Consider the following 16643-nt stretch of genomic DNA (forward strand, 5'->3'; position numbering starts at 1 on the left):
GAATACCATTCACAAAAGAAAACTTTTTCAATTTACTTGTTGTTATGCTGAGGAAATAATGTTAATGCTCAAGTGCTGATCTTTTTGTACAAGTAAAGTTTTGGAGAAATCAGACACCTTATTCTGCTACAAATTAGAGGAGCAACACTGTACATTTAACTCCAGCACATTCACATACTACCACTGCTTTTGTTAGTTTGATTCTTAAAACAAAGTCTATTACTACTGTGTACCGTGTTCACCCAGCTGTTAGAAGTAGCCCCACCTTTACCAGCTTCAACAGTAAAGATAGTTACATATTAATGTGTCAGACATTGTTTGCCAGTAACATAACATATAGATTACACTATGCAACGATTATTATTTACAGTGGGTACTTTTTAATCCAAATTTTGTTTGTGCTCTTAAAGAAGTAATGTTACCAATGTTTGTACTTTCTCTGTAGGCCAGAAGAGTTTAGATTTCTGCAGAACCAATATCTGTTATATTGTGGGTTCAAAGCTAGATTTGCACAGCCATAATATGAACAGCATTAGGTGTAATGGTGTAAAATACAGATTTGACAAATTAATAAATAATCAGGACCTCAGTCTGAATGAAATCAATGTCTTTGTGAGTATGTAGTGCTTCAACTTCAATGAATAACTGTGAGGCTCTTTCTACTTCTACTGAACTGCTTTTACTTGAGCAATAAGTGTTACTACTTCTGGCTCCTCTTGGAACTGGGTCACAGCTGCGGAATTCACCAGGCGCCATCTCCTGGACAAATCAACTGATACTTGATTTAAGCGACTCCGAGCTGCAATAATAACAGTGGACCACATGATGACAGCACGTCCAAGTAGCAACGTTGATTTAGTGAACATTATCTGTGTATTCAGTCGTGGAAAGTAACTACATTTACCCAAGTAGTTTAAGTAAAAATTGTATGTATTTCTACTTGTCCATTCTCTGCTACCTTTTACTTTGGCTTACATTACATTGCATTTCAGAGTCAAACATTGTGCTTTTAATCCACTACAATTATTTAATTACTATACGTCTCAGAATCAGTAATACATAAATTAATCCACATCCTAGTTATTAGATAAAAACATCTAAACACCGTGTTAGGGCGTTAAAATAAGCTTGTAGTAATGTTATCAGTATCAGTAATTAAAATTCACTGTTTACTATTATTATTATTACTGTGTGTTCATGAGTCGTGAGGTTGCCCCGTCCTTCCGGATTGGTCCAGCTCAGGAGGCGGAGTTTGCTTACGTCCTGCGTCTTGACAATCACACGCCAAGTGGATCCAGGCTCGTCCAGTCACACTGCTGTCTGTCCCGGAGCTGGAGGCTGAGGCGATGCCCCCGGAGAGGTGACCAGCGTCGTAGCCTGGATCACATTTAGCCGATTATGGGAAACAATGAACTGAATTACATTTAGGTGCTATATTCGGATGAAACATGGCTTCTGTTTCCAAGCGGGCGAAGAGGAGGAGGAGGAGGTGAGCTCGGCGGCGGTGGCAGTTCAAGATAGAAGCGCTTTTCTGGGAGGTGGAAGTAGGGACGAGGGTGGCGCGGTGCTCTCTTGTATTGTAAGAGGATCAAGAAAAGGGGGAAATCTTGCTATTTTTAACCGGACTGTCTTAGCCAACCTGCGGTGACAACATGACCAGCGGAGCGGACGAAAGCTCGGTGCGCGTCGCCCTGAGGTAAGGATGCAGCGGCGGACCCTCCTCTCTACAGATGCTCTATAGTCACACCTGCTAAAATCGTGCACATGCTATTGTTGCCTGTATTGGCTTGTTTTCAACCAACGGTCTTTAGAAATACATTCATTTAAGCTACCTGCCCTGCAGGTGCATCCGTAATGCTTTTGTGTCATCAAATCCCTCCAAAACAAGCCCCCCAACCCCACCCTCCCTTTCCTAAATGTGCCTTTATGTTGACGCTATCTTGCAACATGTGCTTTGTAAGTTCTATGGTTAATGCATGACTTATACACCAGATATACACCAGTGGTCTATAATAACACTAGTTTCTTTTGTTTATGGCTGCACTGCTGCACATGCTGTGTAGTGTAGTGGATTCATGAATGGAGATCTGTGTGCAGAGGGATTAAGTGAGGGAAAAGGCTGTACTCTTCTTTTATAGTGTGTCTCCTGTAGGCAGAATGAAACAACAGAGTCCTGACATTATTTATAGAGCATACACCGCTTTTGGTAGCCACAGACAGGCTTCACATTTCAGACTGTGACTATTTGATCTCCCCGTTTTTAGGGCCTTTTTTAGTGTTTGAGTTTTGTGTCTGACTCCTGTATCATGCTGATCTGACCCTTGTCCCCCAAGGCCAATCCATGCTGTCACTTGCACAGCCGAGAAACTGACAGTCACTGTCTGGTTACATGGTTGCATCAGTGTTTTTAGGTCTTTCCTGTGTGTGTGGGCAAATTAATAGAGAAGTCCTGACAAATAACGAAGACATAAATACTCTGATATGACAGGGCAGCAGCTGACATCAGGCAGGTGCTTGACTGTAAGTGTGTGTATGTTTGTGTGTGTGTTTGTGTGCGCGTGTGTTAGAAAGACATATCTGACAAGCGTCATGTGAACTGGATCAATGGGAGACAGAGAACAAAAGCTCGTCCCTCTCATGTTTCTCTTCCTTCTCTTTTGGCCTCTTGTTATTGTGTGTTCAGACTTTGACCCAGAAATCTGTTTACTGAGCCAACTCAGTTTACTAGCCAGTTTCTCTCCTTCAGAGATAATAAATAATCTCCCAGTAGATCCCATCAAGGTCTTTCAGTGCTGTACAGTCTCATTACTAAAAACATATTCATATAAATCATATTTAGATCACATATCTCTGCTTTCCTAATTACACACATGGAGGCACTGTCTAATTTACTGTAGACATGCTCATTACCACATATATATATCAGGATAATAATATATAGGCTATGTAGAAGTCCACGCTTCATTATTTCTTTATTTATTTTATTATTTTTTTCCATTAACTTATTCGTTCTATATCCATTAACGTCATTAAACAGGAGTTTTCCTTAAAGCTACAAGTGCATACTAGGCAGATAAAATGACTTTGGTTAAGGATTAAAGGCTATATTATGGTGATTTTGATACTATAAAAATAGCAGCGTCTGCTCCTGAAAATGCTTGGTCACTAATCTCTTTTTCTTCCACATACACACAGATAAGATGAGCAGATCCAATTCCTGTCACTGATACTCTCCTTAGCTGGTTCACAAGCTCACAAAGCTCCTTAATCTTACTGTGCCCAGCACCTTCATCTGTCTCGAATACAACTTTCTATAGTCTGAATTTGCCTAAAAGAGTGTGGACATTTGTCACCACATAAATTTGGAAATGATTGTCATTAAATGAAGGCTCAGGTGGAGCTAATAACATTAATGATGACTCAATTCCATTTAAATATCCCTGCAGGAAGCAACACTGCCACATCATGCATAATACCACTGAACACTGGAGCTGTCAAGACTAATTAGGATGCAGCAACCTTTAAGATTATTATGTGCATAGCCAGCTTTGGTACAAGTGGGTTTCCATCCAAATGTAACAAGTAGAAACATAAATTTGAGGTGCAGTGATAATTATAAAGAGCACCAGTAAAACAAAGAACAATTTAAAAATGTAGAAAACATTGTGGAAATGTAGCATTTTTACTATTTTCCATTGGACTTAAGCACATTTTGTTTTACTGATAAAACAAAAGCGTAAAAACTAGATAATTACTTAAAAAATGCACTACTCATTATTTAAATAAGGAATAGATCAAGTGACCGTACAGTATGAAAGGTGTCATTCATAGTGACAAGCTGTGGTTTCCTGAGCTCTACAGGGGATTTTAGTGTCTTTTAGCTCCGTACTTTAGTTTGTTAGTCTGCAACTTTGTAGTTTCTCTTCACTACTACCTTCATTAAGCATTTCAAATAGTGGCAGGCCACTGTTTTCAGAGAAGTGTCCCTAAATACACGGTAAACTAACTACCACAACACAAAAACAGCCTGGAGTTAGTCAAGACCAAAAACCAAATTAAAAGGAGACTAAAAATCAGATAAAATGCAATGAGAAAATACTGCTAATGTTGCTTTGTGCCTGCTGAATGTATAGAAGGTAACTGTATGCCTCAAGTGGCCAAATATAATCCATTAATACATCCATGACTATAAATAACTTACTTGTGTGTAATGATATTATAATATCCACACACCATTATACTTGATTTGCAGTCTGCTGAGCTGATAGTGCGAAGCTGTAAACAGCTTTTCTGTATTTTTACCAATAATATTTGACACCAGCTCCATGTCTGTTTCTGTGTTTATTCTGATAACAAAGTTCACAGAAATACAAGCTGAAACAGCACAAGTCAAGTCAACGTTTTCTCGATTTCTTTCATGAGGTGTACCTCCCTAACTGTGAGGGTATTACCAAAGGTGATGAAATGTATCATCTTTAACTGAAAGCTTACTTTATCTTCGCTTGATAATCATTGTCATACTCATAAATTTTCATCTAAATCAATGACTTCATGCCTTTGAACAACTAACCACAGCTCCGTGTGGTGTTTTTAGCTCCATCAATTGCCGTGGCAACATTCTAATTATTTTGAAGCTTTGTCGTTGTGGTGAGACTGATCTTTACAGCATCTGAAAAGATTTGACTGCGTGTGTGTGTGTGTGTGTGCGTGCGCGTGTGTTTGCAGTGATCAGGTAGCATGTTGCCTACCAGTACCTGCCTCAGCCTGCAAGGCTAATTCTGTCTGTTAGCAAGTTCCTAATCCCCTCGTACCTACAGGTCCTTACTGATGAAACTCTCCTTTATCACCTTAATTCTCTCTCTGTTTTTAAGGTAACGGGCAGAACAAATAAGAAAGGGGTTTGGGCCTGGATGGAGGAAAGGCGTTTTGATTTATTACTGGAAAGGTGATGCAACATAAAAGTTGTATCTTTAGAAGTGCACTTGCTCTTCACTAAGATTATTTTAAACATGAGATGTGTTTGTTGTGCTGCCATCTGAGGTTTGGAATATTTTTTCACACCTGATGGCATGCAGATGGGGCCCTTTAGTAACACACTGGGTTATCCCTTGTGTGAATGTGTTGTGTGTGTGTTGCACATCATCTGTGTGTATGTGTGTTCACGCACCGCCATACACACGTTTTCTCCTATATTCCATGAAAAATCATTACAAGAATTTAACCACTCATTCAGGAAGTTTATCAAGGTACAGATTTTGCCTGAAGGATCCACTCAAGTGAATTATTAGTTTTTCAGTGCCTTTAAAGTGCAACTTTAATAATTTAGAGCTGAGAGACAGAATTAGCCAGTAGCGAGGATTCAGGTTTCGGATTCTTGAATTTGGATCAGATAGTTCCTGCTTCCTCCTGTTTAATTTCTTAGAATTAATAGTCTGCTTTTGAAAGCGGCAGACTAGTTTTTAATCTTCACTTTAATGTTTGAATGGCTTGCTTTGCCATGTCAGGTGGGATTTGCATTTGCTAAAACTCAAGTCACATCAATGGCAGCTGTCATTTAGGTGAATTGTCAACCAAAAATACCAACAACACACACACTTTGGTTACAGCTTCTTGTGTGCTAAATTTCTGTTAATGTTATCTGAATGTATTTGGGGATTGGACAGTTTGCCACACAAAATAAGTAAGTTAGAAAATTAAAGGTAAACTCTTAAATGACAAAATATTCTTTAACTTAATTAATAATGAGTTAGTCACTATTAGTTGCAGACCTTAACATGGATACTAATGTTGGCAAATTTAAATCATCTGACCGTACATTTTGTCATATTGCTCAGTCAATTTGAACGTTTTTACCAGATTCTACTCCATAAAAATCCTTATTTCAGCAAATAATTTTAATCATATGAACTGCAAAAACAATGAGAATTGCAAAATAGACTTAAGCAAACCCCAACATCAGTGTCCATCAGAGACAAGTCCCTCCCTTTTTACCTTTGTGGTTTTTGTTTGAGGGCAAAGTCTGTGAGCCTGCTGCCATTACATAAAGGCATTGTACGCACTCACACATGCATGTGCATGTGTATGTGTTTGCACACACGCACAAACCCGTGTCCATCCAGGCATATTCATGATAAATATTCATGAACCAACTCAAGTGAACTGAGACACAAAGCAAAGCAGGCTGCAGGCCATCTGCCAGCTGCTCTCATGTGATAGAGCAGCTACTGACATATTCAGTAGCTCCTAACTGGGACAGGAAGTAGTTAATTGAACATAGTTTATATAAAATCAATATAACATTTGTATTTATGTTCTTTATCTGCATTTAAAAACCAAAACATTTTTTTTCCTGTTACTTCAGGATTTGTTACTTTCACCTCTTCTCAGCTTTGAATTAACCATACATTTCTGCAAAATGTCATGTTTTGCTGTGCTACATTAAACTTAGGTTTTACTCACATGGACAAATATTGTGATAACACTCATGGAGGGAAGGACCCTCACCCTTTCTTTTTGGTGACTTTGGGCCTGTTTGACGCCAGAGGCTTTGGCCCTTTGTCCTCTCCACCGCTCTGGCCCTAGGGCCTGTGCACAGTAGGTCCGTTCAGAAATCCATCCATGGTTTTACTACATTTTTAGAGTTGTCATTTTGAATTTCCATTTGACTGGGCCAAACTGTTCTCGTTGAAAAGGAAAGTTTCCATTAAGCTGTTATCAGTTCTGAAGGCCAGCACTGTGTGTGTGTGTGTGTGTGTGTGTGTGTGTGTGTGTGTGTGTGTGTGTGTGTGTGTGTGTGTGTGTGTGTGTGTGTGTGTGTGTGTGTGTGTGTGTGAGACAACCAGCATTCTCAGTCACCTCTCCCACCTTCCTGCCCAGTGACCTTTAACCCAGGACCATGTGATCAGTGACCTGGTCTGAATTTCCCTGTAGGAGTTTGTTTCAGCTGTTGCCATGGTGTCCGTGGGTCATTTGAATGCTTTGGGAGCACAGTGAAGGCCACAGTGAATGGCAGTTAGTCCCAATATGGAGAACAGGAGTTTGGCGCTCGGTCTAAATTCCTGTTCTGAGGGAAGGTCCTTGTCAGTTTGTTCACCACTGAAAAATATGAAAGTGTGTACTAGATCTCATTTGTCTTAAAAAAAAAGAGGACGTAGAGGATGTGTGTGAATTTATTAAGTTGGTCAGTTGGGCTGCAAGTAATGCTTATTTTGCCCATTACTGCCTTCAGTAGTTATTTCATTATTACATTGGACAATTGTAAAAAATTGCCCTCACAAAGTCCTGGAACAACCGAAGTCTGAAATCCAAATATATCTAGTTTCTTCATATAAATTGAAAAAGGAAACTCTCATAACAGGTGGATTTAGGGAGTGGTTAACTTTTTTACTAGAGAAATGATACTAATGATGATGATAATAATAATAATAATAATAATAATAATAATAATAATAATAATAATAATAATAAGGAGTTGACTATCATCAGGACCCTTTATGTTGACTGACCATGACAGACTAATAAATAGTTTCAGATCTGCATTTTAGCATTTGCTAATTATTATATAATAACAAAAAATTTACAGTCATGTTGATTTTGCTGAAACATTACGCACAATGCATATGAGGTGAAGTTTTGTTATTAAAAATGCATTAGGCCTCAATGCATGAATTTTTGTGTTATGACCAAATCACAAATTTTAAATTATTGGACACAGTATTTTCTTTCAAAAAGGTTTACAATAATTAAATTATGCACGATCACTAGTAAATGAAATATTATTCCAGTTTGTTACAATAATGCTAAAATGGCTGAAATACAACCTGTAATTTATGCTCCTTATCTCAGACTAGTCAGACTAATCGATCAGGTGAAGTGATCCAGTATCATGGTGCATATTAATTTTTAATCTGTTACAAAATTACTATTTGGATGCAACCCATCCATCCCTGCCTTCATAATAGATTATTTATTACCATCCTATTCTGTGTACAGATGCATTATGTACATGAGGTTTGGCTGTAATCAGCCTCTCACAGGTTGGGGACTTGTTTGAGCCTGCTGCTTACAGAAGTACACTGAAGAGTGTGATAAATTAGCTCTGGGACTCAGCTCTAGCTGCCAGACAATGTAAAGACTGTTACTAAAAACACAGTCTTGTTGTACTGCTGAGTTGTGGTGAGTTTAAACAGTAGCTGCTGATTGTGGCCAGTCCCTTTTTCACTGTCCATAAAGTCTAACTGCCCTCTTTCATCTCCATCCTTCCATCATTTTTCTTTCCCCTCATTCATCATGTTGCTCAGGACGTTTATTTGATGCACTCCAACATACACAGAAAATACAAAAACCCAAGTTCACTTTCTGGTTCATGCACTACAAAAGAGCAGTGCTGTGTGTTTGTGCATATTGTTACACAAGTAAATCATGGTAATGTATCTGAAGCTCTCTCTCTGACACACACAAACACACACTGAGGTTGCGTGAGTTCTGCAGAGGCGAGAGAAGCTTTAAGGCTTGTGCAATATGCCCTCACCTTTAAACTGCAACAAGAAACAGAGCAAATACCACTGGGGTATAGTTTTACTTTTATATCCAAATAACCAATGTGACAGAGGAGGTGGAAGGGGAAGACAGAGCAGCAGATGTGTTTATGGAGTTACAGAGACAAACACAGTTTGTATAAAACTCCACTTTGGGGAGATGTGGACAAGCTTGAAATAACGAGGCAACAAAACAAAGTTATTTAGCTGTATCATATGTACATTTGACAAACTATAAAAAGTGGACCTGACATTTTTTTTTTTAGTGTATAGATATGGAGACAGTTGTTTTTGCATTTTCTGTTGTATTTTAAATGTTTAAAGTTGGATTTTGTTCAGTCTGTCAACACTCAATGACCTGCATTAAAAGTGAAAACATGACATTTAGCAAATGTAATATTTATTAAATTAATTATCAAAAACTGAAATCTGGGACGGGGCAGCACTGGAGTGGCTGGCGAATGGAAATCTGTCATTTATCAAAGCATTAAGTGCCCTTCAAGTGTGCTTAAACGCACTAACATCTCACTTAGTATTTTCTACAGTATTTTGAGATTTGGAAATACAGTATGTGGCCACTGTATATGTGTTGGTGTCAGCTGATGAGTCAGAGCCAGTAGCAGGATGAAATATGGAGAAAAGAGTCTTGTTGTCTGCTGCCTCATGGGCTCAGATGTTCCTGTCTGTTTCTGCTGAATCACTGTGTGCAGCCTGTGATTGAAGTAAGCAAAAACATTAAACCAATTTCTAAATTATTGTGGCTTAGATTAGGCAGGTAGGAATGATATATGTTGTTGTCAGTGAATATGCTGAGTGATCAGCTGCATCTCTGGGGAGTGAACTGAATGGCTGATTGTCAGGAGGAGTGATGTCAGGATGTGATGAAACTGTGTTTCAGAAAGGGTGAGCTCAGTAGTGAGGGAGTGACTCATCTCCATTTTTAAAAAAAAAAGCATCTCATCATTTCTTCTATTGTCTCATCCACTTTCCCTGTTAATTTAGTCGGAGGGGGGTGACTGTTTCTTAGGCCGCCTCTGTAATCGCAGTAATGAGACTAAAATCTGGAGCCTACTAACAGGACTTGTCACATGGGGAGAGCCCAACAAAGACCCTCTGTGTGTGTGTTTGAAAAGGTAGACGTGTATACTGTATGTGTATGAGCGTGCTCCTACCTTTCATCCCTTTAGTGTTCAGTGAACTGTGTCTCGGCCTTCCTAACATCACTCATATCCAGAGTTAAATGAGGACAACTCTTAGTTCAAAGCTGGAACAAGGAGAGTGTAAGCCTAAAGCGGAGGAACATAAAGGCTTGAAATAGGGGGAAACAACTAAAGATATAATTTTAGCAGCATCTTTGGGGCACAAAATTCTTAGTATTCCTTCTTTGTTTTCCCTCAAACAGGTTTAAAATGTCATAGCTGATTAAAGTTTTGAGCAGTTATTATTATTCAAAGGTTTAGTTATGCTGCTCTGTGCGCATGGTTAAAATGTAACTTTAGGCAGTGGTGGAGTTAAATTTCCTGAAGAAACAACCCGTATAGAGCCTCTGTATGTCACTCTAGAAGGTGGATTAGCGCTGAAGGGCAGCCCTTATTCAGAAAGGGGAAAAGGAGTGTTTGAACCACAGAGTGAAGCCAGCAAGATCATCACTAAAGTCAGTCAGTCCCACTAATAACACACCAGCATGATGTGCTTCACACCTACTTTATCCTTCACCTGAGATGTACAATTTGTAAAAGCTGTGAATACAAAACACTCAAAGAAGCAACAGAGGCACATTGTGCTCATGAATGTAACACTAAAACGCACTTAAAGGTTGTCGGTTTGACATCTGTTACCCACCATGAAAATATAATGATGCAAAACACGCATTCTCTAGAACCTTCATAGCATCTATCTGCAGCCAATATGTTTTCTGTAGCACTGCAGAAGCTGGTGGTGTGAGCCACACAGTAGCACATCTGACTTTCTCGGCTCTTTTACAGCTATCGAATAATGTTAGCATTTTCTTCATTTGCTTCAACCACAAATCTTGTTTGACGAAACACAAGCAAACAAACAACAAAGGCTAAGCCTCAGTACTGAATCAGTTCAGTGTGATGCTCCTGTTACTCGAACACCCATCATTATGCAGGCTTATAATAGGTCTGTCTGAGTGGAGGGACTGTGGCTGCTTCCTAATGCAGAGATTGTCATTTGTGTTTTGTCTGGGGTGCAAGCATTACGTCTGGTCTGTGTCCCTGCTTTTTTGACCCACCCTGGGTCACTTTATGAATGGGGGATACTGGGGGTGTCACAGAAGAGACAAGCATGTCACCACTGCTTTAGGGAGGAAAAAACACATGCACATGGACAAACATACTACGTAGGACTACGTTAATACACACTTGTCTTTTTGGTTCACTTTGAGCGAACGCTGACTGATTTTGTGACGTGTCATTTATTGCTGAATTTCAAATTCCTCGTTCAAGCGTACGTTTGCGAGCACTCGAAGTGAACAATACCTCAGTGACTTAATGCCCTCACTGTAAGCAGAAGTGAGTGCCTCCATTGTTACACCGGATTACAGAAATTGCTCCCTGCCAAGTTTTGGGAAAGTGGCCAAAGGGATTAATGCAGATTCCCTCCTGTAATGCACTAAACCATCCTACTATTAAATCACAGTCTCCTCAGATGACCTAAACCCTCCGACACCAACAGCTAAGTTGGTTTTACCCCGGTAAAACCAACGTAGCTGGAGTAGTAGTCATTTTACCTAAAACAACATCTGTTATGTGCAGTGTTCTGTCTTAATTACTGAGCTCCATTTGTAGCTGACAAGGCATTGGATTAAGAAAATATTGTTAAGAAAATATAAGTTTTTTTATTAGATATTCCAGTCAACACGTAGAGTTAGGAGATTTTTTTTCAGTGAATTACCGGTGTTCGCTCGCATATCTGCATTTATCATGCATCCTTGGCTCTGTCCTCTTTTCTCATCAGGGTTTTATTCCCAGAGAGTGTCTGCTAAATAGCTGGGATCTGATGTCACACACACAATGACACCTCAGAGGATGTAGCTTTTCTCTTTGTCATCTTTTCTCCCTCGCTTGGGTTCTGATTTGCCCTCTCTCTATCTTTGTCTCTCTCTCTCTCTGTCTCTCTCTCTCTCTGTCTCTTTCTGTCTCTATCTCTGTCTCTCTCTCTATCTCTGTTTCTCTCTGTTTCTCTCTCTGTCTCTGTCTCTTTCTCTCTGTCTCTCTCTCTGTCTCTATCTCTGTCTCTCTCTTTCTCTGTCTCTCTCTCTATCTCTGTTTCTCTCTGTTTCTCTCTCTGTCTCTGTCTCTTTCTCTCTGTCTCTGTCTCTCTCTCTGTCTCTATCTCTGTCTCTCTCTGTCTCTCTCTCTCTCTGTCTCTCTCTCTGTCTCTATCTCTGTCTCTCTCTCTCTCTGTCTCTCTCTCTATCTCTGTTTCTCTGTGTTTCTCTCTCTGTCTCTCTCTCTTTCTCTCTCTCTCTGTCTCTGTCTCTCTCTCTCTGTCTCTGTCTCTCTCTCTATCTCTGTCTCTCTCTCTCTCTGTCTCTTTCTGTCTCTATCTCTGTCTCTCTCTCTATCTCTGTTTCTCTCTGTTTCTCTCTCTCTCTCTGTCTCTCTCTCTGTCTCTATCTCTGTCTCTCTCTTTCTCTGTCTCTCTCTCTATCTCTGTTTCTCTCTGTTTCTCTCTCTGTCTCTGTCTCTCTGTCTCTGTCTCTCTCTCTGTCTCTATCTCTGTCTCTCTCTGTCTCTCTCTCTCTGTGTCTCTCTCTCTGTCTCTATCTCTGTCTCTCTCTCTCTCTGTCTCTCTCTCTATCTCTGTTTCTCTGTGTTTCTCTCTCTGTCTCTCTCTCTTTCTCTCTCTCTCTGTCTCTGTCTCTCTCTCTCTGTCTCTCTCTCTCTCTCTGTCTCTGTCTCTCTCTCTGTCTCTGTCTCTCTCCCTGTCTCTGTCTCTGTCTCTCTCTTTTTGTTTCTCTCTCTCACATTGTACTTTCATGCCATTCACTTCTTCTGTAGACTCTTACTGTGATGAATGTGAGTCCTTTTTAGAAGCATTGCACACAGTATACAAACTACATGCAAAGCTTATACACACTGTGTCAGTGCCTACCAGCAGAAAGCAACAGTAGTAGCCCTTCACTATGGTTTTCTGAGATCCTCGGGTGTCTGGCTTATCATTTTTCAATGCAGTTCTCATTAATCTCTGATATTTCTCATTTTAGCATAAGATATTTACTTTTTCAAACATTTCTATACTATCTCCAATATTTTTTATCTACATTCTTTTGTAGAGACCCCTAGTATTTTCCTGTTGAAGCTACAAACACATTTGAATGCTTCCATTTGTGTCTAAATGTTTCCTTGGTCTGGTAACGATCTTTCCACTTCCTCTTCAGGTGGATAGGGCATGAGACAGGAGTTCAGTGATGAGAGACAGTGATGCATCATGGGAGGAAATTATGTAATGTGTGTTTATTTGAATAAAAGCAAACAGCGTTATTCCTTAAGGAAAGCCAGAGTGGCACTGTTTACCCACAGCTCTCTAACTCTCTCTCTCTCTCTCGTGAACAGTGAGGTCACTGTACTGTGAACTGGCACTGCATGCTCCTTCATACACAAATCCGCACATACGCACGCACGCAAGCACACACACACAGACACACACTTCACAGTGGCTGCACTCATCGGCTTGCAGCTCAGTGACAAATATTACCCTCTGTAGTTCAGTTGCACACACACCCGTAGAAAACACTTAACCAAAACCTTCGACAGTCTCTCAGAGTTTATGAATTTAAAATGTGAATATACATTTTTGCACGTTCATGCTCCCTACAGGATGAATTAAACTGAATTTGGTATTGCTCACATGCATGTTCTAGTGCCACCATGAGGTTGATAATTCTGATGATTCGGTGACATTACTCAACAGTGACTTAATGGATTACTATGAAAGTGAAACACCATTATCTATTTTGCTTATTGGTCCAATTCTTTATCAGTTCTTTTACTGATGACTGATCGAGTTTTGTGTGAAAACAATTAGACCTACACTGCTTTTTAGCATCAACACAGTTGTATTGTTATATCTGAGTCTAAACAGTCTTCCTCTCCATCCTCTACGTTGTTCATGACGCATGAGTTTCTGCAATGCGTAACTATCGGGAAGACATGTCCGCTTTGACAAAAGGAATTGATAACTTAAGAGACATATGATTTTGATTGATTGTACCATTTTGAACTGGCTTTTAACAGTCCCTACCCGTGGTTTCACTTTGTCTTTTTCTGTCTACCAGGATCCGTCCCCAGCTGGCCAAAGAAAAGATTGAGGGTTGTCACATTTGTACATGTGTGATGCCCGGGGAGCCCCAGGTGGTTCTGGGTAAGGACAAGGCTTTCACCTACGACTACGTCTTTGACATGGACACCCAGCAGGAAACCATATACACCCACTGCACAGAGAGACTTATTGAAGGCTGTTTCGAGGGCTACAACGCCACCATCTTCGCTTATGGACAGGTTGGCACACACACATGAGCCTCTGTACTGCTTGCATTTGTTATTTTTGTCTTCTCTTGCAGGTTAGTAGATCAGCACAGTGGCAGAGGGTTCAAATTCACTGATGTTTCAAGTTTGAATCGCTTGAAGGGAAGGAGCTGCTTCCAGAAGATTTATGGCAGCATTTGATATGAAGCTGATTTCATTCAGACAAGTAATAAGGGAGTGAACAAGCCTCTCAGCCACACCAGCTCTGTCAATACGCTATCAGCTGACATGTTCCAACCTGCTCTCACCCCCACTGCTTTATATTGGCTCTGATAAATTGGCCTGAGTGGGGGAGATAGAAAAGGGAGTTGATTACCCAATCAAAGCAAAGTGGGAACAGATTGCTTCACCTCATTCCAGAGCGGGGAACTAAACCTGAAGTCAAAACATATTTGAAGTATTAAACAGCTGAAACAGTAACCTGCCCGCTGACAATTCAGTGCTGCACTTTTCAAAAAAACTATATGGCACATTTTTACACATGTAAATCCAGCGCATCATCAGAGACTAAAAGTCAGGATGAGTTTTTTTGATCTGTTTATAGCAAATTACAGAGATTAGTGCAGCTGGGGCTCAGGAGAGAGCAGTGGAGTCTTGGTAGACGAGAAAGGAAGCCACAGACATGTTACATGGTGTTTTTCACTGAGAATGGTGTTGCTCTTCTTTTTATTACACCATAGTATGTGTGAAACAACAAATGGATCTCGTTCACGCCCATTTTCTAAGTTGTGGAAAGGCATTTAGGTTAAGGAAGGAAACAGCTTGTGGATAAATACATAACTTTCCTCTGAAGGAATTTATGCACGTGACTAGAGATATCTAAGAAAGATATTAGGCATATTTGTTAAATGTATATAACACAAGTTAAACAGTTTTATGCACATTTATTGAGATTTATGAGCTGTTGATATAAACTCCCTAAAATCTATTTGATCTATTTGGACTGTAACTGTTAAACTGATTTAAAGGATTTGTCTACAGTAAGAAAACGAAATGAAGTAGGTGCTAAGATCTGTAAAAAATCAGCTTCCATCAGTAACAAAACTCATTCCAAGCTTCTCTGACTGCTGACACTCTAGATGAACACAGCAGTTAAAATTCCCCTCTTCCTAATCTTTCCCTCCACTCCATGTCTTCTTGCTCCTTGTTCTCTGCTCCCATTATTCCTGCCACCCTTGTGTTGCTGTCATAGGGGTTTTCACGGGGCCCAGTCGAAGCTGAATACACACACACACACATATACAAAAAAGCAAGTGCACAAAAAGTATTCAAACAGGTGTGGTCACATGGAATTAAACATACAAACACGCTGTCTTTCTCATACACTGACACACTAACACACACACATTTTCATATATCATCACACCCAATTACAAACAAACACACACCTTTCATGGTGATATTTGAGCTCAGTGTTGCATACCTCTTTTTATCACCATGGTGACAACCCCATCCCCTCACACCCCAGTAAGTTGGAGATTAACTACTCAGAGATGGACCCCGACCCCTGAGTCTCAGAGACTTGAGTAGTTTGAGTCAGTTAAATGTTTAAGTGATACAGTTTGGACAAGAAACTTGTTGATGAAAAGCACACAGAAAAGCACACTGTGATGAGAACATGACTACACACAAGTAAGTCATGCTTCTTTCTTCTCCCCCACATCCAGACGGGTTCAGGGAAGACCTACACCATGGGAACCGGCTTCGACGTCAATATCGGAGAGGACGAACTGGGTATCATTCCCCGAGCTGTCAACCACCTGTTCAGAGGCATCGAGGCACGCAAACAGGCTGCCACTGAGCAGGGCAGGCCTGTGCCGGAGTTCAAGATCAATGCACAGTTCCTAGAGGTGTGGAAACACTCACAAAAACAAACAGAGGCTGACTAAAAACTGAGAGATGTCACAGGGTATAAATGTAGGAATTATCAAGTGTTCGAATGAGTGAGTGTATTTTAATTCAGTTCATTTCAATTCTATTCGACTTTATTCAACAAAGTCATCTCAAGGCACTTTATAGTCTTCACTGTAATATGTAAAGATATATAGAGAAAACCCTACAAATCCCCCTTGAGCAAGTCCTAGGTAACAGTGGAGTGGAAAAACAGAAACAGAAAGAACAGACAAAGATAAGGTCATGCAGAACTATAAATCCAAATAATTCCTGTGTAGGTGGTCGCATGATTGCTTCGCAACTACTTTTTCAAGGATTTTAGAAATAAAGAGGAGCTTGGATGTTGTTCTGTAATTGGCTAAAACACCTGGGTGAAGACAGGGTTTATAAGGTAGCGGTTTGATTGCAGCAACTTTATAGGCCTTTGGTACATAGCCTGTTTCTATAGATAGATGAATGATATCTAATACGACCGTGTCTATAAGCAGTCTAGTTGGAATAGGATCTAGCAGACAGGTTGTTAGTGTAGATGAGATAATAGTTGAAGTTAGCTCAGCGGGATCATTGGGTAAAAAGCATTCTAAGAGGGATTGATGATTCTAGCACTGTTGACCATGAAGATCTATCTGTAATACCTGGGGGAAGATCTGGTGAATTC

General features: G+C 40.1%; 1 protein-coding gene across 5 annotated transcripts in view; it reads left to right on the plus strand.

Annotated features, from left to right (window-relative positions):
* Window positions 1-1283: 1283 nt before the first annotated feature.
* LOC137106729 (kinesin-like protein KIF21A) overlaps window positions 1284-16643 on the plus strand; it is a 32948-nt gene continuing 17588 nt past the window's right edge. For all 5 annotated transcript variants that reach the window (XM_067490448.1, XM_067490449.1, XM_067490451.1 and 2 more), the window contains exons 1-3: window positions 1284-1696; window positions 13843-14065; window positions 15760-15942. In XM_067490448.1, coding sequence (XP_067346549.1) covers window positions 1653-1696; window positions 13843-14065; window positions 15760-15942 — 450 coding nt within the window. In that variant the 5' untranslated portion in view covers window positions 1284-1652. The remainder of the gene's footprint in view (window positions 1697-13842; window positions 14066-15759; window positions 15943-16643) is intronic.

Source organism: Channa argus, chromosome 21 (assembly GCF_033026475.1).
Source record: "Channa argus isolate prfri chromosome 21, Channa argus male v1.0, whole genome shotgun sequence".
Lineage (NCBI taxonomy): Eukaryota > Metazoa > Chordata > Actinopteri > Anabantiformes > Channidae > Channa > Channa argus.